The sequence below is a fragment of the Nycticebus coucang genome, chromosome 10 (assembly GCF_027406575.1).
Source record: "Nycticebus coucang isolate mNycCou1 chromosome 10, mNycCou1.pri, whole genome shotgun sequence".
Lineage (NCBI taxonomy): Eukaryota > Metazoa > Chordata > Mammalia > Primates > Lorisidae > Nycticebus > Nycticebus coucang.
Genome location: NC_069789.1, coordinates 11,493,426 through 11,516,587, shown reverse-complemented (window position 1 = coordinate 11,516,587; position 23,162 = coordinate 11,493,426). Strand labels below are relative to the sequence as shown.

The 23,162-nt window shown below is 47.0% G+C and overlaps 2 protein-coding genes across 4 annotated transcripts in view; one reads left to right on the top strand and one right to left on the bottom strand.

The window, feature by feature from the left end:
• Nucleotides 1-23,162, bottom strand: part of AKT3 (AKT serine/threonine kinase 3) — a 404,883-nt gene that overhangs the window by 27,921 nt on the left and 353,800 nt on the right. The gene's annotated exons all lie outside the window — the stretch shown is intronic.
• Nucleotides 1-23,162, top strand: part of SDCCAG8 (SHH signaling and ciliogenesis regulator SDCCAG8) — a 254,616-nt gene that overhangs the window by 222,714 nt on the left and 8,740 nt on the right. For all 3 annotated transcript variants that reach the window (XM_053604357.1, XM_053604356.1, XM_053604358.1), the window contains one exon: nucleotides 22,418-22,544. In XM_053604357.1, coding sequence (XP_053460332.1) covers nucleotides 22,418-22,544 — 127 coding nt within the window. The remainder of the gene's footprint in view (nucleotides 1-22,417; nucleotides 22,545-23,162) is intronic.

The window sequence follows — 23,162 nt, the reverse complement described above, 5'->3', positions numbered from 1 at the left end:
TTGTAGTGATAGCAAAGGTTTTCATTTGTTTGTTTGTTTTATTTATTCATTTTTAAATTTTATTTCAGATTAACATAGGATTAGGTTACATTGTTTGCGTTTGTTAGAAGTCCAAATTATAGTTGAGCCTTTCACCCAGGAGGTGTGGTGTATACCCCTACATTGTACCTGTTAGGTGAGAGCTCACCAAACCTCTCCATCCCGCCCTCTCCCCTCTCCCCACTTCTTGAATTTAATTGTGTTTTTCTCTTATGTAGGCTGATAGTTGTTCATCTACTACCCTGTTTTCCCGAAAATAAGACAGTGTCTTATTTTAAGGTGTGCTCCCAAAGATGCGCTAGGTCTTATTTTCAGGGGACGTCTTATCTTTCCTGTAAGTTGGTCTTATTTTCAGAGGATGTCTTATTTTCGGGGAAACAGGGTAGTTTCATATTTGTACTGAGTATATTGGATATTTGCTTTTCCATTCTGGAGATACTTTACTAAGGAGAATGTTCTTCAACTCCATCCAGGTCAATGCAAAATATATAAAATCTCTATCTTGATGGCTGAATAGTATTCCTTGGTATACATGTACCACAGTTTATTAATCTGTTCATGTGTTGATGGGCACTTGGATTGTTTCCACATCTTGATGATTGTGAATTGAGCGGCAATAAACATTGTAGTACAAAGACACAATCGCTTCAAATAAAATGAAATGCCTTGGGATATACCTAACAAAGGATGTGAAGGATCTCTACAGAGAGAACTATGAAGCCCAGCGAAAAGAAATAGCAAATGTTAACAAATGGAAGAACATACTATGCTTGTGATTTAGAAGAGTCAGCATGGTTAAAATCTGTATACTACCCAAAGCAATCTAGAGATTTAATGCAATCTCTATTAAAATATCAACATCAGGCGGCGCCTATGGCTCAGCGGGTAGGGCACCGGCCCCATATGCCAAGGGTGGCGGGTTCAAACCCAGCCCCGGCCAAACTGCAACAAAAAAATAGCTGGGCATTGGGGCGGGCGCCTGTAGTCCCAGCTACTTGGGAGCCTGAGTCAAGAGAATCGCCTAAGCCCAAGGATTTAGAGGTTGCTGTGAGCTGTGTGACACCACGGCACTCTACCGAGGGCGATAAGGTGAGACTCTGTCTCTACAAAATAAAATAAAATAAAATAAAATATCAACATCATACCTTGAAGAACTTGAAAAAATAGTTCTTCATTTCATATAGAAGCCGAAAAAACCCCAAATAACCAATGTAATTTTAAGAAATAAAATCAGCAAATCTGGAGGCATCCCATTACCAGACTATGGGTTATAGATCACAAGTCTATAATGATCAAAACAGCATGGTACCGGCACAAAAAGAGAAACACAGATCTATGGAACAGAATAGAGAACCTAGAGATGAAACCAGTCTCTTACTGCCATCTGATCTTCGATAAACCAAACAAAAGCACACAGTGGGGGGAAAGCATACCTATTTAATGAATGGTATCTGTCCATTTTAAATCCTATTCCCTGAACTGGGTTGAAGTCAGCAGTGAAATCCTGAGCCTGGAAGCTGTGGGTACAGACGGGACACGCAGTGTCCCATCTTACAGAAATCAGTCCAACTCCAATCAGATAAGGGAGCTTCAGGGAGTGAGAAAACAGTGACAAAGAAAAACCCACCTGAGATTACAGCACCCTTGTCTCACATGAGAAGGAAGAGGGCAGTTCACAGGAGAAGCTCAGTGGCTTTATTTGCAGAGAGTAGTCTAGTTAAGCACATATGTGTACCACAAATCCAGATTTTATTTATTTTTATTTTTTTTAATTAAATCATAGCTGTGTACATTAGTATGATCGTGGGGCACCATACACTTGGTTCATAGACCGTTTGACACATTTTCATCACACTAGTTTAACATAGCTTTCATGGCATTTTCTTAGTTATTTTGCTAAGACCTTTACCTGCGGTGCATCTTACAAGGGTATATGTGAATCCTAGTAAATGTGGAATGTAAAGGTCTTAACAAATCCAGATTTTAGTTACGCCCATTTACATTTCTTCATGTCAGTATCTGATCAGCAACCTCCAAATGTTCTAGCATGCCTTGCAAACAGGTTTTATTTGGAAGCCTTCTATTGATAGTTCATTTTTATTAAAAGATTATTCTCTTGATAAGAAATCTCTGACAGCCCTGTCGGTGTGCATATGCTGTGTCCTGCAGTCTCATATTGAGCCCTGCCTTAATTTTCAGCGATGTCGTGGGGAGTATTCAGGCTACACCTGAGTGTGTATAAACACATATATGCTATTTGAACCATGAACTCTATAGAACTTGGTGGCATACTCAGAAATTTGGTAAGGACAAGGATTTTGTGCTAGGAAACTTTCTTGTGAAAATGACTAGTAGCTTTAGGTAAGTTCCATCAAGGACAATGTGGTCTAGACAAAAGGGCACAGGATTTTAAAGAGAGAAATCTACCTTTTTATCTTGTCTTCACTATTTTACAGCCATTGCCAAAATCATGTGTTTAGGAGACAGCCCTGAGATTGTGTTTCAGCTTTGCCACTTACTACTTAGTGAACTTGGCAAGATCGTGGTAGCATCTCATAGCCTCGGTTTCCTGCCCTTAAGATGAGGATCAAAATAATATCAACAATAACTTCTTCAAAGGGTTGATGTCAAGATTTGAAAATGGATGGAAAAGTGCTTCGTACAGTAATTTTACGTAGAAAGGGCTTAATACATATTGTTTATTGCTTTAGCTATGTTTATTATTGAAACTCAATTACCTCACTTGTTAAATAGAAAAAATACTCTCTCTTTTCAGAGCTGTGTTCCGGAGTAGAATGAGCTAATGTATATGAAAAGCACTTTGTATATGCTCTGAAGCACTCTATTAAAATAGCAGTGCCTGAATACAATATTCATTTACTGAAGACCTACTAAGTGCCAGTTACTTTATATACTCTCTCCACTTTTCACAACAATCCTGGGAGGTAATTTTTATATCGCAGCTGAAGAAACAGGCTTACAAGAATTTACTTAGGATAATGCTCAAATTTCAACCCAGATCTGTTTTATTTTAAATTCAGATTTGTCATTCTACAAATGACAAATGCAACATCTCGATGATGGTAACCTTGAGAATTGTTGATAATAGTTTGTTGACCTCATTGATGATAGAATTAGGCTGATATTAATTAATTTGGGCTGATCTGTCATCTTTGAGTAGTACAGAATCCACTGCATGCATTTTGTATTAAAATGCATGATTTTGACGAAGTGTACTTAATACATACTCATTCACAAACTTGCATGTGTATCTAGCCACAAAAGACAGATAGTCCATATTTGTACCACTAAGCCCTGGGCTATGAAGGCAGTAAAAAAAAAGTCAGCAATGTCCTAGGACAGTGGCAGTGTGGTTGAAGTACATGTGAGGCTCAAGGTGAATCATTTGAAGGGCATATGCTTTTGAATGAATAAATTCTGATTTTTTTATTATAATTTTCAATGCTTTTTAAGTCACTCCTCATGTTTTTACATTTCAGTTACATGAATTTTCATTCATATTGTGGATTACAAATAAACTGAATTTACAATTTCATGCCCCTGCCTGCATACTAATGATAACTAGCTTATTGCTCACCAGCTAACAGTGATCCGCTCCTATTGGCATATTGAACCCTGGGCATATTCATGAAGTAATGTATCTGAGTATGTGTGCATCTGGAACCTTCTACTGCAGGGGAGAGGCATGGGCTTTCCAGTTTAGCCCTCCTAGCTACATGGCTTTGCTAAAGTTTTTTTTCTTTTCTTTTCTTCTCTTTTTTAACCTATAATCCTCAGTCTCCTCATCTATTAACTTGGAATAATGTACCTGTCTTCGAAAATGTCTGGGCCAGTAATGGGATTTTTCTGACAACGTGCACAAGACTCCAAAACATGTAACTTCTCTTTCTACCTTTCTTTGTCTTAAAAAGAGCAGGTTCTGCTTTTGCAACAGTAGAATATTTGCTTTGCTTTTTCGCTGTACCATATTTCCACACTCGTGGAAAATCATGTCTGGTTAACCAACACAAGGTACGAACGAATTTACAAGGAGATCAGACACTTAGCTTTTCACCTGTGTCTTAGATGAGCCCACCAATGGGGCTGTCCCTTCCGCAGAGTGCTGTCAGCCCAGACATGGAGCAAATGTTCCAGCTGCCCTTGATGGCACTGAGGCCATAGCAGTCCCCCTCACCCCACCTTTTGAGTTTGTGCTCGTAAACCCAGCATCCCGGTCTGCACTAAACACATGTGTCTACCAGGTTTAAGTTTTAGCTCTTTTAGTTGTAAGAAACTCATAATTTTCACCTGTGTCTTTTTGACCCCTGGCCTGATAAAGAGTATTTTTCTAATGTCCCCACCCCCAATTGCTCTAATTTAAAATGGCCAGATTTCAGTCATCAGGAGAGTAGAATGTATTATTTTTTTTGCAGCCTGTCTCACTAGGGGCCAGATTCCAAGGAGGCAGCCCGTGCATGTGCTCACAGGCCAGGAAAGCCAGGATTTCAACAGTGTCAACAATCTTTGCTCATCATACCAAAAAAGCCCTGTGTCGGTGCGACTCATCAGCATACAGCCGTGCTGTGCCTGCTAACAGAGCGGGCTCCCGGTATCTAGTTTCTTAGCTTGTCTGTCTCCCTTGACCGAAAACAGGAGAAAAAAATTGCTGCAGGGCAGGGTGCTGTCCCTCCCCTGTGGCAAGTAGCAGCACTAGGATTCCCAGAGAGAGAGCTTGCAAGTGACTTTAAAGTCCTCATCCTTAGGGGAAAGGAGACTATCCACCCTTTGTTTTTCTAATCCCGTTTTAAATCAGCAAGCAAAAAAAAAAAAAAAAAAAAAATCATCAAGTTGTCTGGTTAAAAATGATCTAGCCCTGAGTCATTCCTGGTCATCCCTTTAATGGTTTTGTTTGCTTAGAAGAAATAGGGGGCTATCCAGGCAGAGGTATGCGAGCAGCCTCCTCTGGGTCTCTGTCTATCCCTCTTTTGTTGGGGTGGAGGGGAGAAGGAGCGTACAAGCAGATGTGCTGCTAGATCTGCAGGCTTCTGCCAACCATATGGCATCTTAAGGAAAGATGGTTAGAGCGTCTGGATTAGCAAAGAGTCGGGATGGGAAGCCATGTGTCGTGTTGGTATAGGCAGTTGTTTGAGCTCTCTCTAAATGGCTTCAGGAGATTGTGTAATGGAACAAATGGTCCTGTGAGTCTGGGAACAGCCTTGCCTCTGCTGGAGAGGCAATTGGCCCTCGGGCGGGTACTGCTTCCCTTTTCCCCCCAGTGTTATGTATTCTACTTTTAATGTTCTTCAGACTCAGAGACTGGACTCAGAACTTTTCAACTTATAATTATGCCTGTGGTTTCTGTCTGCCTGAACTCTCTCCTCTCTCTCCCTACCCTGGTAGTGAATAATACTGGGAACCTCTCCCTTGGCCCTCCAGAGGGGTGCAGGCTCAGCACCCCAACTTTCTGTGCCTCCAGACAAAGGCCTTTTTCCTTTTCCCCTGGCCATTAGGCACTGGGGTCCACCCACTGGAATTCCCAGAAACCCCAGGAGATGGAAAATCTTTCATTTCTTAATGAATCAGCATAGAGTTTTATGTGGTCTCAAGTGTTGAGCACGTGAGTGATATGTCCCTTTACTATTTTAGACGTTCTGTGTGGCATTTAAAAATATATAATATATACACACACAAATATGCAGTACGTATATGTGTGTGTGTGTGTGTGTGTGTACACACACTAATTCCTTAACAGTGGACTCATTAAAGTATTCATTTATCAGCAATTTGAGATCTCAGGATGCAACTCTCTAATACAAAATGTAAATACTATAAAAGAATTGAAACACGGTCATACTAGCAGAACATTGGCAATATTTCATCTGTGGTCAAATTCTCAGACTATTTTGAGAGGCTGGAGGCAGAAGAAGTGGTGAGACCTTCCAGCTAGAATAGAGCTGGCAAGTCTGTTCTCTTAAGAAAGCTCTTTGGACATTTTAGGGCAAACAGACCTTATTTTGTTGTCATTTCAGGGCCATTGCACATGCAGTGCAACATCTTTAACTGCTAGAAAAATTAGGTCCGCCTCCTCCCTGCAGTAGAGACCCACCTCTGAGGCTCCAGGTATATCACAAATGTGGTTAAGAGGAGATAAAATGGCTAGTTGAATCAGTCAAAGAACTTGTCAGTTTAGCTGACCAAATCATCAAACTAGCTTGAATTAAGGAGTCAGCTTTAGTCCATGAGAATAGCTGGTCCGTACCTGGTCTTTTTTTGTTTGTTGGCTGGTTTGTGTTTAAGTGCAGGAATGAAGGAAGAAGTCAGTATCTGGTTTATGCTGCACACTGTGGAGGGGGTCGGGGTGTGTGCGAGTTACTACCTCCCTCCCAGACAGTGACCCCCAACTGCCCAGACCCCCAAAACAGGATCAAGTGAAAAATAAGTGCAGCATCTAGGTTGGAAATGAGTTACCTGTGGTCAACTGCAGGAAATAGGAAGCTATCACCCCAATTAGAAGTTTAATCAAAGGTACTTTGAGCAATGAAAATATATTTTAATTTATGTGTAGCATAACAATGCAACGTCTTTCTTAAAAGAAGAAATGAAATCTAGAGAATGTGTTTCTGGACTCCAGTAAGAAAAAAAGGGCAGGTAGTCTAGAAAGCAGAGTGTGTTTTCAGACTATCATCATTTTGTGGCTCAGGCAAATGATTTTTACTCTCTTAAACAAGGTCATCTGAAAATCATTTGAAGACTGTTACCAACTTTCTTCACAGATAACTATTTTCTACAAATATAAGATGTGACCCAGAAATTTCAGACAAAGTACTACTTCAGTTTGGTGAACCCTTTATGTTCGTGTTTAAAATCTTATTCTTATCTCCTATACATAGGGTTAAAACACTTTTTGTTGAGAGCCCCTTTCATGCTGAACATGTTAAGTGTTAGGATATTCTTACTTTGTCTTCTGAGTTTAGGATGTGTGGGGGTGGGGAGGTGTCTAAGGAAAGCACAGTTTTGATTGTTATCTACCAATTGGAAGAAAGTACCACTTTAATCCCTTTTACCTTCCAAGTGTACATGGTCCCAAATTTGTCAGCCTTAGAATTTCTTGAAACAATGCAATTAAACTGTAACATATTTCCTAACATTCTTAATTAAGACAGTGACTGAAAAATGTAGATTAACAGAAGTTACTGTTTTTAATCAACATATTTTCTCTCTCTTTCCCGCCACCATCACATCCCCCTCCCCTCCCCCTTTTGCTTTAAATGTCTGATGTCAGTTTCATCCACATGTACATTATGCACACGGCACTGAAGGAACAAAGTAAAAAACTCTCTTAATTCTGAGCTGCATGCGCAGCGCCACATGCACTGTCTGTTACATGTCGCTTCTTAGGAGGTTCATGCTGGGAGTTTCTTTTTAAAGGCAAAGTGTTTCTGAAGGAAAGAGTTCAGGTTGGGCAGATTGTGTTAGAAAAATCTCACTGTCTCTGAGTGGAATTAATATACTGATTATTCTGTGCAGGCTCAAACTGGCAGCGTGTGCAAAAGTTCAAGAGTGTCTGGGAATTGAAATATGGAGGAGAAATCGGGAGAGTGAGCAGAGAAAGCATTGGAAGTAGGGCTGAGAAGTGAGACTAATGGTAACTTTGTCGGGCGGCAGGGGGTGGGGGGGATTCAAGTGTGAACAACTGTGTGAAGAAACCACTCACTGGAAATATTTTTACGGAATCAGCAAGTCCTGTTTTCCATGGTACCTTCTAGGACTGATCCCTAAAAATCAGTTTGGTTATTGGGGGCGGGGGCCGAAATAGCAGCACTTTTTCATGCTCACTTCGTAGAGTTAGTTCTCAGATCCTTGCCAGTTCCAATTAAGTTACATGAAAAGCTTTATCACTAACGTAGAAATTAAAACGGGTTGCAGTATTTCTTTGGCCTCTCCATTAGCCAAGATTTTTTTTTCCTGTTTAATTAAAATCTGAGTCCTCCATGATCATCAACAAACAATGATTCATTTGTTTACAAATAAGGAATTAAAAGGTAAGAACCGCAAATACAGCCAGGCAGCACCTTTCCCATCGCGGGGGTGTGAACCTTTCTTCTCCCTGCTTCTCGGGGGAAGGAACTGGGGACGTGAGCATGGAGTTAATGAAGCTCTCGCCCGTCTCCTCTCCACAGCCATCTCGGCTAATCCTCTCCCCCGGCCAAAGTCCAGGGGCCCCCGAGCCCCCGCGGGTCTGCCCCCAGCCAGCCCGCCGCCCTCCGGCCGCGGGGCTCCTCCGGGCAGCGGGCAGCTCGGCCGGCCGGGGGTCCAGCGGTGGAGCGGCGGGAGGGAGGCCGAGGTCGGGCGGGCGCGCTCGGAGCTGCACGGAGGGAGCGGGGCGCGGAGCAGGTGCGGGCGGGCGGGCGCACGCGGGGCCCTGTCGTCGGGGTCGGCGCCTCCTGCAGAGTCCAGCGGCCCGGCGGGGACGGCCGAGTTCCCGGCGCAGCGCCGCGCCCGGCGTGCGGGGCTCTCCCGACCGCCCGGGACGGGCACGGGTCCTCCCCGGGCACCCAACCGGTCCCTGACTCCCGCAAGGGAATTTCACTCCAACCAAGACTGAAGCGTTTTAGTGGCAGCATTTAGGGCGTGGGTGGGGGAATCTACCTTTGTTTGGCGGTTGCACTTTTGTGAAGCAGAAAATTGTCTCTGGGGATGACTTACTGCCCAGGGTGCGCCGGCTGCCCTGGGGGTCAGGAGTTGGGAATGGCGGAATCTGCTCACCGACCATCTCTTAATAAAGTGGCGTTTAGTCTGGGAGGAGGGCGGCTGGCGGGGAGCCTCCAAACACGTAGGCCGCTGTCCCGCGGCCTCTCTCCTGTTGTCATTTGCTGTCACACATCAACCGAGGAGCTATCCTGTAGGAAGTGAATTCTGTGTGATGATTTGGAAGGTCTGGGTTCTCTTTTTAAAGTCCGCACTATTGCCTGCAGGGGTCGGCGCTCACTAGGAGAGTCTGGCCTTGACTTAGAAGGCCTGTGGGCTGTGAGGAGTTTGGGGCAGCTCTGTACTTGCCCGCTGTCACCCAGAGCAGTCCCAAAATAGGGCCATCCTTTCCTTTCTCTTCCAGAAAAATCTTAATTTAGGAAAGATGGTATTTTGGTCTATAAGGAACACTCACCATGGCCTGTGGAGACAGCCCCTGTCCCTCTCACCGGCCATCCTGCAGTGCTACCCTCGGCCCTCTGAGTTGAATTGCCAGCTCTCGCCGTCTATCTCAAGGACTGCAAATCTTGTGCATATAAGGCATTTTTTGGTTGGAACACCTAAAAGTTGACTGATGACAGGTATGTTAAACTGGCACATTCCAGAGCAATCTCAATGTTCTTTGCCACCTTCCTCAAGGCCATGGTAGTTTCCTGGGCTACCTAGGGCATTCTGTTAACTTGTGCCACTTTTTAGAAACAGAGGAAGGAGTGTTGGAAGCCTAGACTGGTTCTCTTCCCACTCCTTCAAAATCAAATTTTATAGCCCAAATATTAAAAAATTGACTTAGCTCGTTGGTCCCCCCACAGTGGCACACAAGTGGGCAGGCTCTGTCTCTGCTCCTGCCGGAGCCCACTAGAGACCAAATGAGCCCTCCAGCAGGCCTAATCACTCTGATCTGTCATGGCCCTTCCACCGGGAAGAGTTATGCCATCATATTCTCCCAACACTCAGCACTGTGTGGAGGACCCCCTTTTACTAAATGATTTATTACTCTTTGCAGAATTCCTTTGGCTGCAGATTTTATTTCTGAGTCACTCTGTTCAGCTCAATTGGTCGCCTTCAGTTACCGTGGCAACCAGCAGATGGGGTTCTTTGACAAGGGTCAGCAGGGAGGCTGCCTTGGTATAGACAGAAGAGGAGCTAAATAAAAAGCTTTTGGTTTTGACAGTTCCGTAGTGGATGGCCAGGAGTTATTATCAAATTACTTGCATTAAAACCTAATTAAGATGTGTGCCAGTAAGTGCGCTGTAGTGATTGAATCTGGTTACTTAGCTGCGATGGGCTCACTCCTGGTCCATCACACCACACCTCTGTGTCCAGCTTGGCTACCCTAGGTATGGTCCAATGTGGAGAAAATTGAGGAGGACCTCACTATAACGTGGAACCTGATATACTCCAGGACCACACCGGGAGGAGCACCAGGAGACCTCATTAGAATAGAATCTTCTGAAAACATAGCACTGTATCCTTGAAACCCAGGTGGCACCTGAGCAGGACACCCATGTGCCTGATATGTCCATGTCCCTTTTTAAAGACTGTATCAGGCTGGGTATGGTGGCTCAAAAACCTGCAATCTTCGCACTCTGGGAGGCTGATGCAAGAGAATTGCTTGAGCTGAGGCGTTAGAGACCAGCTTGAGCAAGAGCAAGACCCTGTCTCTACTAATAATAGAAAACCTTTGGGAGACATAGTGGTGCACACCTGTGGTCCCGGCTACTTGGCGGGGCTGAAGCAGGAGAATTGCTCAAGCCCAGGAGTTTCAGGTTGCAGTGAGCTATGATGATACCACTGCACTTTAGCCTGGGTGACAGAGTAAGACTCTGTCTCACAAAACAAAACAAACGAAAAACCCACTGATCTTTAACTGTTCCAGGTTAAATAAATCTAAAGAGACATGACAACTAAGTGCCAAGGATCTGCTTTGGAGTGGGAGAGGGACCTTAGTGGGTCAATTGATAAATTGCAAGCCAGTAGGTTACATGACATTATTATACCACTATTAAATTTACTGTGGTTGAATATAGTGTGGTTCTACAAGAGAATATCTTTTTCCTTAGGAAATACATACTGCAGCATATAGGAGAAAAGGGCAGTGGGGCATGCAACTTATTTTCAGATGGTTCAGAAAAAATATAGAGAGTATGTATAATAAATCAAATGGGGCAAAATTATCACAACAGGTGAATATGGTGGTATTCTCTGTTATAGTCTTGCAACTTTTTATAAGTGGCATTATTACCAACTAATGGGAATAATGTCATTTTTTTAAGGAGGGGTACTTAAGTTCAAATCAGGTAGGGGATGGTCTGAGGGCAGTGTGGGTTTTCCTGCTAGTACTTCCGTGTGGCTTTGTGTTATATGTACCCTGGATACTACTCTACAAAGATTCTGATTTTTAACCATTTTCATTTCTCTGCCTCCATTTTCTTTGTGCAGTGGGGCTGTGCTCCCCAGGACTCTGCTTTTGATTTAGAGAGAGCTGGTAAATGTAACTCAGGCTTGAAGCAACTGGTTTTCTAGATATTTTTTTTTTAATTTTTTTTATTTCCTTGCTTATTTTTTATTTTTATTTCTTTGGGTTTTTTTCTTGTTGTTGTTGAGACAGAGTCCCACCCTATGCCCTGAGCAGAGTGCAATCTCGTCATAGCTCACTGCAATCTCAGAGTCGGGCTGTGGGCGTCCTGCTGCCTCAGCGTCCAGAAGCCGCTGGGATTACAGGTGCTCGCCTTGGCGCCCGGCTGGGTTTTTCATTTTTTTAGGAGTCAGGGTCTCACTCTGGCTCAGGCAAGTTGAAAGTGTAAGATCCTTGTCATTCTGTTGTTTCATAGTGTCAGGATCCTTTATTCACACCAGTCCTTGGCCAAATAGCACTGACACTTCTAAGAAGGTTAGAAGGTAGTGATGCAACAAACACAGCTAATTGCCTTAAGATGAAATTGGGCCGTTCTAAGCAGTTGGTTAGGTAAGAACCCTGGTGACATGGGAGGCAGTGGTGCTGCAGCCTGAAGAGCCCAGCCTGTGGCCTCGGCCGTGCTTCCATTTGCTGAGGGCTCCCTGAGGATCGGGAGCATTGTGGGAGAACCCTAGCAATGAGTTTCCCAGGGGGGTCTTCCGGGTTCCTATTCTTGCATTCTTCAGGCAACCCCAGTCTGTGGACGTGGGTCCGTGTTGCTGACTGTGCAGTTTCCAGATTAAAGCCAGGCCTTAACTGTTTGCTGCAGGCCTGTGACAAGGCAGGAACTGAATTTGAGAGTGTTTAGAAACCTCTATAGCAATTAGACAATGCCACCTCATAAAACTGTCAGTCTGCCCTAGATTAGACATTTGAAAAAAATAAAAACAAAAACAAATCTGGTTTTCTTCACTGAGTTAGTTGGGGAAGCACTGGTCTAGGGATTCCCTCTTTTCTCTTGCCCCCCAGCCTCGGAAACAGAGTATCACCTATCTCAAGGTCCTTCCTTTAAATTCTCATGTTTGAGTAAGAAGAGAAGACTTTCTCAGACCTTTTAAGAAAGGATATTTATTTTATTATTATTATTATTTGAGATACAGTCTCACTCTATCACCCTGGGTAGTGTTGTGGCATCATAGCTCACAGCAACCTTAAACTCTTGGGCTCAAGTGGTCTTCTTGTGTCAGTCTCCCAGTAACTGGGACTATAGGCACCTGCCACAATGCCTGCCTAGTTTTAGAGATGGGTCTTGCTCTTCCTCGGGGTGGACTTGAGCTCGAGCAATCCACCTGCCTTGGCCTCCCAGAGTGCTAGAATTAGAGGCATGAGCTGTGTCCAGCCAAGAAAGAATTTTGAAAGCTGCAAGGATCATTGGATTTGGAGTTGGTCCAGCCCTAGATTTGCCCCAGACTGGCTGCATGACCATGGGCAAGTCACTCGCACTTTCTGGCTTCCGTGCGACCACAATGGGCTGGACTGAATGATCTCTAAGGAGCCCCTCAGCTCTAACATGACACATGACAAGATTCTCTTGTCAAGACGGTATGGGTCTCTTTCCTTTGCTCATCATGCCCACAAGGAGCCCTCTGTGCTACCTCTGTAGGCAAGGCTAATGGGAATCTGAGAGAATGAAAACTGGAAGGGCCAGGACAGGAACACAGATTTAAATTCTCTTTACTGAATGTACAACCCCCTTACTCTACTGAAGTCATCATTGAATATAGTGGATTTGGGTAAAGGAAATTTAAACGGCAAATGAGCCATTAAAAATGCCTTAACTGGCTGGGCATGGTAGCTCATACTGTAATTCCAGCACTTTGGGAGGCAAGAAGTGGGTAGATTGCTTGAAGCCAGAAGTTCACAACCAGCCTGACTAACATAGTGAGAACCCATGTCTACAAAAGTAATTAAAAAATGATATGGGTGCAGGGCTTTGTACTTATGAGGCAGGAGGGTCCCTGGAGCGTAGGTATGTGAGGTTCCAGGGAGCTGTGATCAGGACTTTGTATCCCCCAACGTGGATGACAGAGCAAGATCTTGTCTCCTTAACTTTCTGCAGAAAACAGGCTAGATGTGCTGCAGATTCCTAAGCACACTGTTTATTCTCCCTGATGACCACAGAACAAAATTGCAACTTTGTATTAACATGGCTTATTCACCAAAACTAATTGCCTATAGCAGTAATTAAAGTAATTGGATTTTCAAAACTTCATCTTGGGTGAACTAAGTATATTGTTACTATACAGCTGGTGATGTTTGAAGATAGGAATGTGGGAAAATTCTGTAAAGTGACAGTATTATAGAAATGTGGAGCTGGACGAGAACGGAGTCATCTTCCAGCCTCGAGGATGGCAAACTTTAAAAGATCAGGTAATAAATATCTTAGGTTCTGTGGCCATATGGTCTCTGTCATAGCTACTGGGCCCTTACACTTCGTAGCGCAAAAGCAGCCAGACAATACGTGCATGAATGGGCAGGGCTGGGTTTCAGTGCGAGTTTACTTAGGGGCACTGCAAGTTGACTATCAGACAGTTCACGGATTAGTCTCCTTTTGATTTTTTCAAAAACCATCCTCAGCTGGCAGAAAGTACAGAAATAGGCGGTGGGCCAGGCTGGATTTGGCCTGTGGTCTGAAGTTTGGTGAGCTCTGGATCTGTCATCTCATTTAACACGTGAGGACGCTGAGATTCAGAGCCATCACAGGAGCAGTCTAGGATAGTTTTCAGGCAGGTGATTATTTTGATGATCAAAATTAAAGACACACAAAAATTATTCTCCAGAAGAACCCTTTATGTATGTGTGATTGATACTGTGAATTATGACGTCCCAGTGGTTATTACACTTGAAAATTCATCAGAATTACCCAGAGGGCTTATTAAAACACATGCTGCTGGGCCCCACCCTCACAGTTTCTGACTCAGGAGCTCTGGAGGTTTTTTTTTTTTTTTATAAGATTATCTTACAGCTTCTTTTTTTTTGTTTGTTTGTTTTTTATTTTATTTTATTTTATTTTTTATTGTTGGGGATTCATTGAGGGTACCATAAGCCAGGTTACATTGATTGCAATTGTTAGGCAAAGTCCCTCTTGCAATCATGTCTTGCCCCCATAAAGTGTGACTCTCAATTTTACAAATGGAGAGCTGGAGAGAAATCAACCTTCTGCTCCAGGTAAAATAGCTAGTTTGTGATAGGATTTTGAAACCATGTCCTCACTTCCGAGTCCAGTACTCATTCACTGATTTTAGTATTTTAATGAAGTGGCAAATTCCAGTAGGGTGCTTAAAATTATTTCATGTGTTATACTTTTTCAGGAACAAAGTTATTGACTTTACATATTAAAGCACATTTATACTGTAGACAAAATGACGGGTTTTATATTTAGCGTAATATGATACATTGGTAAGTGCTATGCTCATTTCAGCAGTGTAAATGCCAGGCACCTTGCTGATGCTGGGGACAGGACGGGAGCTGAACAAGATCCTGCATCTGCCCTCAGGAAGTGCATAGCTCAGTGGCAGAGGCCAGCAAGCAGTGACAGTGACAATGTGGGGCTTCTGGAGGAAGCTGCGTAAGGTTACGGGGAGTACAGAGGAGAGACCTGGGGGTCGTTTCGAGGTTGGGGCGCTCAGGAATGGGAGAGGTCAGGCACAAGTGCTAGGAGAGAAGGCATTCCAGGCAGAGGCGCCACCCGAGTGGGGGCCAGGAGGCAATGGGGCATTTCTGCAGGGTGGTTTACAGAGGTGGGGATACAGGGTATGGCGGGTGGGAGAGTGGCCAGGGCCCAAAGTGAAGGGCCTTGTCACCATTGCAAAGGAGTTGGGCCTTACAATTAGAGCCACAGGTAGTCAAAGAGAGAGCCATGATCAGAGTTTTGTTTCAGAAAGATCCTTCTAGTCTAGCTGTGGTAGAGAATACGGATTTGAGGGGCCAAGTGGAAGCAGATTACCCCACAAGAAGGCTTTGCAGGAACGTGGATGAGGGATGCTGCCAGTCCTATTTGGTGAGTGAAGGGGGAAGGGGTGGCACAGAACGGGCTAGGAGAGGTTGGAGGTGTAGAATGCTGATCTGCAAAGCCGCAGAACTGTGAGACTGAGCTGTGTACATGTGGTCCTACCTGGATCAAGTGCTGAGCATCCTTACCCTCTCCACTTGGAGCCACGAGTGTAGTTTTAAAAAGCCACGCAGGCAGAATGCTTCAAGAAGGAGAGAGCTGAGCCCAGCCCTGGGTCACACCAGCGTTCCCTGCTGGAGAAGATAGAGATGCCTGAGAAGGTGGGGCCAGATGGTGGGGAAGTGAGAGACCTGAACCAGGCAAGGAGAGCAGAGCGGGAAGCTGCACTGGGATGGATGTCCTGGGCAGCTTCTGTCACCCTGGCTCAGCCTGTAGCTGGGTGAGCCTGGTTGAAGGACTCCCTTCTCCGCGTTTTGCTTTTCCTCAGGCAACAGAATGCAGATGATATAATATCTACTGTGTAACAGTGTTATGAATGTCAATGTTTACGAATGTCAATGTTTACAAACCTAGGTATTTAGTAAATGCCCAATAAATATTAGAGCATACTCCTGGGAGTAGCAGAGAAACGAGGGCATATTATACAGTTAACATATTTGTGCCTTTTTAATCCATATGTTGTTTGAAAAATGTTTTCCATTTCCATGAAGAGGCCGCCTCTCCCAGGGAAGTTGTGGGTCTTTGCTGTAGTCAGAATGACCACATGGAAGGGGCTCTGGTCTAAAGACATTTCAGAACAAAAGACATTTTACTACCACTGCCAAAAAAACACCAAACACAAAACCCCCATAGTACGCAGTAGGACAGTCCCAGGTGAAATGGTTGAATGAAAACCAGAACTTCTGGTTTAATTAAAAACATACGTGTATGCGTCTGTGGCCACCCCGGGGAAGAATGGACCTGGCCTGAAGGAAAGACCTGTCGGGGTCCCTTCGTGGACACCAGTTATCAGGACCCAGGACTGGTTAGGCTCCAGCCCCAGCCTAGCTAGCTCTATTCCGGACAGGAACAATTGCTCTTAGGTGCCTGAGGGCTGTTTACCTTAGGAGAAGGGGGGGAGAGAGAGAGAGAGAGAGTCTTTGAGGGTGAAGTAGTCTTAGAATAGATCTTAGTCTTTAGAAGGGCTTAGTGATCTTCAGCAGAGATGCCCTGCTGGCGTTATGCAGGCAGAAGGAGCGGCAAAGTCAGAGTGAGCAGGTCCGTGATAGAAAGCGCCCTCCCCACTGTCCTCGCCTCCAGCCTCATGTAAGGCTGATCTCGTGCCTCTCAACACCACAGGTGTAGAGACTGCCAATTCACTAATGCTCTGTCTCGCGAGCTCTCACACTTGTTAGGAGCGCCAAATCCCTCCCCATGCCCTTTTTCACCAAGGTGTTCCATTATTGAGCTACAGATGTTACTTACAACTCTCACTCCTCTTAGCCATAGGCTATACAGGCTACTACAGAGACCCATTGTGCAAGGTTGACAGAGTGTTCACTTAGTTATTATACCTCATAACTTATTTATGCTTTGCATATATTTTGTATGTACCACATACAACATTAAAAAATTTAAATATATGTATTCACTTGCTTTCACAGTATTCATAGCAAATGAGTGTCTGAAGCACAGGACCAGAGCTGGCAGCTTGCACCGCTTCTGTTTTGCATAAGATATTTCCCCCAGCCCACTCAGCTCTATAAAGTTGTTTTGTATTTCACCACTTGCTCCATCTTATCTTGAAGTCTTGCATATTTAAAAAAAAAAACAAAAAACACTGATTCTGATAATGCTTGCAGGGTGTGGCTGAGAGGATAGCTGTTGGACCAATAGAGATTTGCCCAGGCCCAGCACACTGGATCTGATGAGCTTCTGTGCCTTTAGAAATCTGGGCCTGTGTTCCCATGGTAACAGCTGCCCCTTACATTCCTGAAATTCCTGGTGATGCCTCTGCAGGGAAGGGAAGCCCATGCTGACAGCTCTACCCCGGCACAGGACAGCTGCTCTTTAACCCCAAGAGCCCCTATCCTGCCCAGGGTGGCAGTTGTTCACCTACAGGTCCTCAAGGACATGGGCCCAGTGCCTGAGACTAGATAATGACACCAGCCTGGGCTCAGTGCTTCCTAGAAGCGTCCTTCCTCATGGACTGGCTGACAGCACCATGCCTGTGAGGGCAGGGGAGCACGGCTGCTTCACAGGAGAAGGGATGGCTTTCTGCTCCTGATGGGACCTTGGCCACGGCTCTCCCCAGCTCTCTGACAGCAGATACTAACTTCATACCGAGGGTCCCAGGATTTTCTGGGAACAAAAGACATTTTGTTTGGAATTTCTGCCAGTTGCAGAAATTTGTATGTATCACATACAACATTTAAAAAATTTAAGTGTGGGCCTGGGGAGAAAAAGGTAGGAATGGGGGGGTAAGCTCCAAAATCCGGCGAGTCCGTCTCCTTCCTGTGCCTGGGCTTGTGTGTGCTTTGCAGGCTGTTGGGGGCTCCTCCTTGCAGGGAGCACTGCTGGGAGCACCACCTCCCGCAAGCCCCAGGACTTCCGTAGCCCCACCCTTGCTCCTTTCATTATTTAATGCCTTATAGAGGAAACCAGCTGAAAACAGAGCCCCAAACAAAAGAAATTAAGCTCTCAAAACAGTTTTCCTGAGACCTGACACTGAAAAGGTTTCTCCACTGTTGAAGATGAAGAGTAAGTGCCGGGCGGCACCTGTGGCTCAAAGGAGTAGGGCGCTGGCCCCATATGCCGGAGGTGGCGAGTTCAAACCCAGCCCCGGCCAAAAACTGCAAAAAAAAAAGAGTAAGTGTGAGGACAGGCAGGGGCCTGGGGAGCACAGCCCTGGCCAACATAGAGGGGAGAGGGTCACCCAAAGGTATCTAGCACTGTGTCTTCCTAAGAGGTCGACCCTTCAGCTTGGCTGACATGTCCCTGCCACCTCCCCGGTGCTCTTTCCTCAGCAGACAATGGTGCCCTCCACCTGGGCATGCGCTGCTGGGCACTCGCTCTTTCCACACTTGGTGCTGCCTTCCCTCGGGCCTCAGGGAGGGAGGCCCCAGTCTTCTGCCCGAGGCACTTTCTGGTCTTGGCAAGCCCACCTTGATGAGAACCCCTCTCTCCTCCAGGCCTCCTCCCCAGCGGCCCACGTCACTCCCATCCCCTGGACCCCTTCTTGCCACCATCCCCTCACTTTAATAGCCTTGCTCTTCTAGTCCTTCTAATCGTGTGTGCCGCCGTGAGGCGGCATGTCCCACAAACTGGCCGCCCCCACTTGACGTCTCTCCTGGACCTCCAGGTTCACCTTCCCTCCTATGCTTGCCCCCCCTCCGAGGCCCTCTGTCTCAGAGTCCTTCTGCCTTCTGGCGCCCTGCCAGCTGTGGCCGCTCTCACTGAAGCACAGGTCTCAGCCAGTAGGTTGAGGGAGCTTGAACATCTCTGCCGGTCTTTTCCTGCCAAATCCTGCCATGCGTTCCTTCGTGGCCTCCGCGTTCAGAGGTTCAGCTTGCCAGCTGAGATCCAGCCTGGCCCTTCCTAGGCTCCACGCTGCATAGCTAATTAGTAGGTGCACCCAGGACCCCAGCTCATCATGACCACAGACCTTCTTCCCCAGACCTGGCCCTCCTGCCACCCTCTCTTGGTAAGTGGCATCACACTGCCTGCAGGACAAAGTACGTGCTTGTTCCTTGGGCCACTTTATTGGGTCTTGTGTCGCCTCCCTCTGGGCAGCCTGTGGTCCAGCTACACGGCGCAGCTTGCAGTTTCCACACACACGGAAGCCTTTGCAGTGCTGCCCACAAGTGAGCCGCTCCTCTTTCTGCACTCCAGCTGGCCCCCTGTGCCTCAGTTTCCTCATCCTTGAAGAGTTATAATTAATTTGTGCCTCGTGGAATTGTGGTGAGCTCTAAAGTCATGGAATTGTTGTGAACTCTAAAGTTAATAAATGGCAAGCACTTAGCACAGTGCCTGGCACGTTAGTAGGAGCTCAGTGTGTGCTGATGAGCCGTGGCCTGAGTGGGCACAGCCTTTGGGACCTGGTCCCGCCCCAGCCGTGGCCACTGTCTGCTTCCAAGGCAGCCTCTCTGCGGTGGGCTGGGGACCCCAGGAGGGTCCTGGATGTACTGCCAGTGTCTGTCTTCGTACTTGACAAATGTTTACCAAGGGCAGGTTGGTTTGGTGAATTAACACAGGAGTTGACCAAGTATTAACGATGGTTAAGAACACCTGGGCACTCTATTTACTTGACAAAGTTTCTTTTATCTAAATTCTGGATTTTTTTTTTTTTTTTTTTTTTTGTCGAGACAGAGTTCTACCCTATGCCCTGAGCAGAGGGCAATGGCATCGTAGCTCACCGCTACCTCAGACTCGGGCTGTGGGCATCCTGCTGCCTCAGCCTCCGAAGCCGCTGGGATTACAGGCGCTCGCAGTGGCGCCCGGCTGGGTTTTTCCATTTTTTTCCATGAGTTGGGGTCTCACTCTTGCTCAGACAAGCCTCGAACTCCTGAGTTCAAGCAATCCTCCCTCCTCAGCCTCCCACTAAATTCTGGATCTTTTAAAAATAAATGTGGGTTTGGGCTTATTCGTTTGACCTTGTCCAAGCTTGTGAGGGATGTCATTGCTGTGTGTGGGGTGACAGAATGGAGGCTGACCCTCATAAACGAGGGGACGATTTTTTACAGAGAGAAAAACAGTCCTGAGAGGAACTGCTGGGAGTGTTCAAGTTGATTTGACAGAGGAATCAGTTCCAATCCATCCTCAGCTCTCTGGCTGCAGAGGGAGGGCTGGACGTTCCCGGGGATCCTCCTCTCAGCAGGAGTGCCTGTGTGGAAGAGCCCACTGGCCTGCCCCTTGCGCCCGGGTACCTGACCCAGCCAGTCTGCGGGGGGACACCCACTCCTCCTCAAGAACTGCTGTAGCAGACTGAGGCCTCCAGTTTGCAAAGTACCCCAGACTGAGCCTCATCCAGGCTCTGAGGAGCCCATAGGAGGGAGGTCCGGGCAGGAGCTGGCTCTGCCCATCCCTGGATGGGGCAGCTATCCTTTGTCAGGAGTTCCAAAACATGTACTGAACCCATCAGTCTGCAGGGTTCCCATGATCCCATTTGATCCAAGCACAGGGCCAGGGGCCACGTGGACAGTGTCTACTCCTGGCACCTTCTTGCCATTGAGCCTCAGTGGTGCCCTTTGTCTTGTTTCTTTCTTTCTTTCTAGCTAGTTGGCCGCCAGGGAGCTCTTGGCCTGTTGCTTTCTCCATGCCCAGGACTTGTCTTCTCACCTAATACAAATATACAAGCAGTAGATTGTCTGCCTCTGTAGGAAAAAGGCTGTCGTCATGTCTCTTCAGGGGGACCCTCTCCAGTGCTCCATTTCAGAGTAGGTGGTGGAATGAACAGTGGCTGGTTCATGTGTCGGTGGGTTGGCCTGGGCAGACTCACCAGGCTGCTGGCGGCATCCTTGCCTGTCCCGGCCACTCTCTGCTGGAGCCTTGAGGGTCACGAAGCCGTCCTGCAAAGCCTGTGTGGTCTGCATTTAGTGGGGTGCCTTTTAGACTAGCACTCAGCAAAATCTGGCTTCAAGTATCAGTGTGGGTGTCGGGGGGAGGCTGGATGAGGCTTCCCAAGCAGAAGGAAATTGCTTTTTCCTCTGAGATCAGAGGAAGGACAGGGAGGTGGGGTGGAGAAGCACCATTCTCATGGGCACAGCGCAGACCAGGAAGACACTCGCACTTGGGGGGGAGATCCTTGCTGATCTGTTGAGCCCCAGCATGATCTGGGAAACCCAGGAGGGCCACCGAAAGCTGCTCTGAGTCTGGGGCATTAAGTCCTCCCACTTCGGCCAGAACCCATAGGAAGCCAAAGGCCTGAGGGGGGTGTGGCCAGGCCAGCGGCCAGCCCAGTGGCTCCTGGCCCCTCCTGTCCCTGCTCTTCACCCCAGCCCGGGTGAAGTTGGCACAACACTGAGTGTGACAGCCAACAGGGAGCCCAGGAGTGTTCTGAGGAGGAGACAGGGCTAGGGCTCAGGCTCCCTTGAGCATAGACCTGAGACAAATCCCTGGGAGGCAGAGAAGGGCGAGTGGGAGGAGGTGGGGGAGCAGTCTGAGAAATGACAAGGATTATACTTTGCAGGAGAGTAAGGGGCAGAGGGAGGGAAGTGCTAGCTAGATGTTGCTAAATTTCCCACAGTGCTGTTTCACCTGTGCCCAAAGGCTGCTTGTCATTTTTTTTTTGTAAAGCCACCTGCTGCACCCTTAAGGCTGACCACATCTTTGGCCTTGTAAATACTTGCTGTGCTCAGAACTCACCAGAAACACAGCCGGGAGAGCTGGAGTGTATGGCAGCCCAGGGGTAGAGTCTGCACAACAGGCTGCGAGGCCTTTGACACTGTAGCCTGGAGTTTGAGATGCACCCTGAGTTTTTTAAATCTTTTCCTGGTGAGAGTGGGAGTTAGTTTGCCTTTGGTGTTTGTGGCTGGTGAGGATGGTGAAGGAGGACACACGTTCAGCTTTTTTCCCAGAACAGTTCTGGGTAGTCATTGAAGTCTAAATTTTATCCAAAGCCAACTTTTTCTCCCCGTGAGTGTGCTACTGGCTGTAGGAAGCCGACCGTGGACAGATGAGGATAATAGTTTGAGTGAATTAGCAAGTCTGTAGACAAGGGCCCATCAGCAGAATGACAAATTTAGGATCTTGAAAGACATCTGGTCAGCGATGCCGGAGCTCGTGATTGAGTGATTAATAATGGAAAACCCTTAGTTCAGTGTTTCCATGTCCCTCACCCACTTCCCCAGCCAGGGCCCAGTCTGCTCGGCCTGCCAGAGACGTTTCCAGCTGAACAGCGAGGCATTTAGGCCCCTCGTCTTTGAGTTCTGCTAGCGAGTTTTAAGATTTCAGTTTTTCTTCTTACTCAACTTATCTGCATGTTGTCTAAGTGGCAGTGGGGAGGGGGCTCCCAGTTCCCACGCACACCGGATACACTGCCAGTCACCTTCAGAGGCTTGCCCGGGCCTGCTGCTAGAAGGGCTGCACCCCAGGGTGACCCTGGGTAGGCATCCCACTCATGCTTCACTTTGGGGGCTGCCCTCGGGACACACAGCAGCGGAGCAGGCTGAAGTCTGCTGTCATCCCCGCTGCTCTCTCCAGCCCCCTCAGGTCCGTCTCTAATGCTGTGGTGGGTTTTTCTCCAGGCTGAGGCAGCTGGATACGCACAGCCAGGCCACAGCTGAGCAGCTGGTGCAGCTCCTCAGCAAACAGAACCAGCTTCTCCTGGAAAGACAGAGCCTGTCAGAAGAGGTGGATCATCTGCGAAGCCAGGTACAGTGCAAAACACAGTGTGAGGGCAGACTCGGCCTTCAGCGGACACGCGGCCCTTTGCATGTGGGGTTTTTCACAGGCTGAAACGCCCACCGATCACACTGGGCCTCCTGTAAGGAGATCCTAAAGGCAGTGCCAGGAACAGTGGGGAGAAATGTGAGCCTCGAGCCTGTCCTCATGAGGGAATTTAAGTCCACACAGGTAAAGCAACCCACGTCCGTGAATCAGCAGGCCACACGAGTGCTGGGCCCCCTGCAGCTGAGGAGTGAGAACGGCAGAGGTCAGGGCAGGCCCTGTGGAGGAGGGCAGCTTTCAGCTTCCTTGGAAGGATTCATATCCTTTGAATTGGTTGAGGAAAGAGGGGTTTCCAATTAGGGAAGTCGTTGTGAATGGAATGCAGGAGTCTGGTCTTAAATCATCTGACAGTGCTTGACATGGTGGTCTCTAGTCTGCAGGCAGGGAAATTGAGGCGTCAACAAATGTATTCAGCTAGCAAAAAGGGACCCCACAAATGGAGCCTGAGTCTGACTCTACAGCCCAGGCTCCCCTGGGTTAGATCTGGGGCCAGCAGGGATAATGGAGGAAGAAAGGGTACAAGGTGAGTTTGGAGTATGGGAT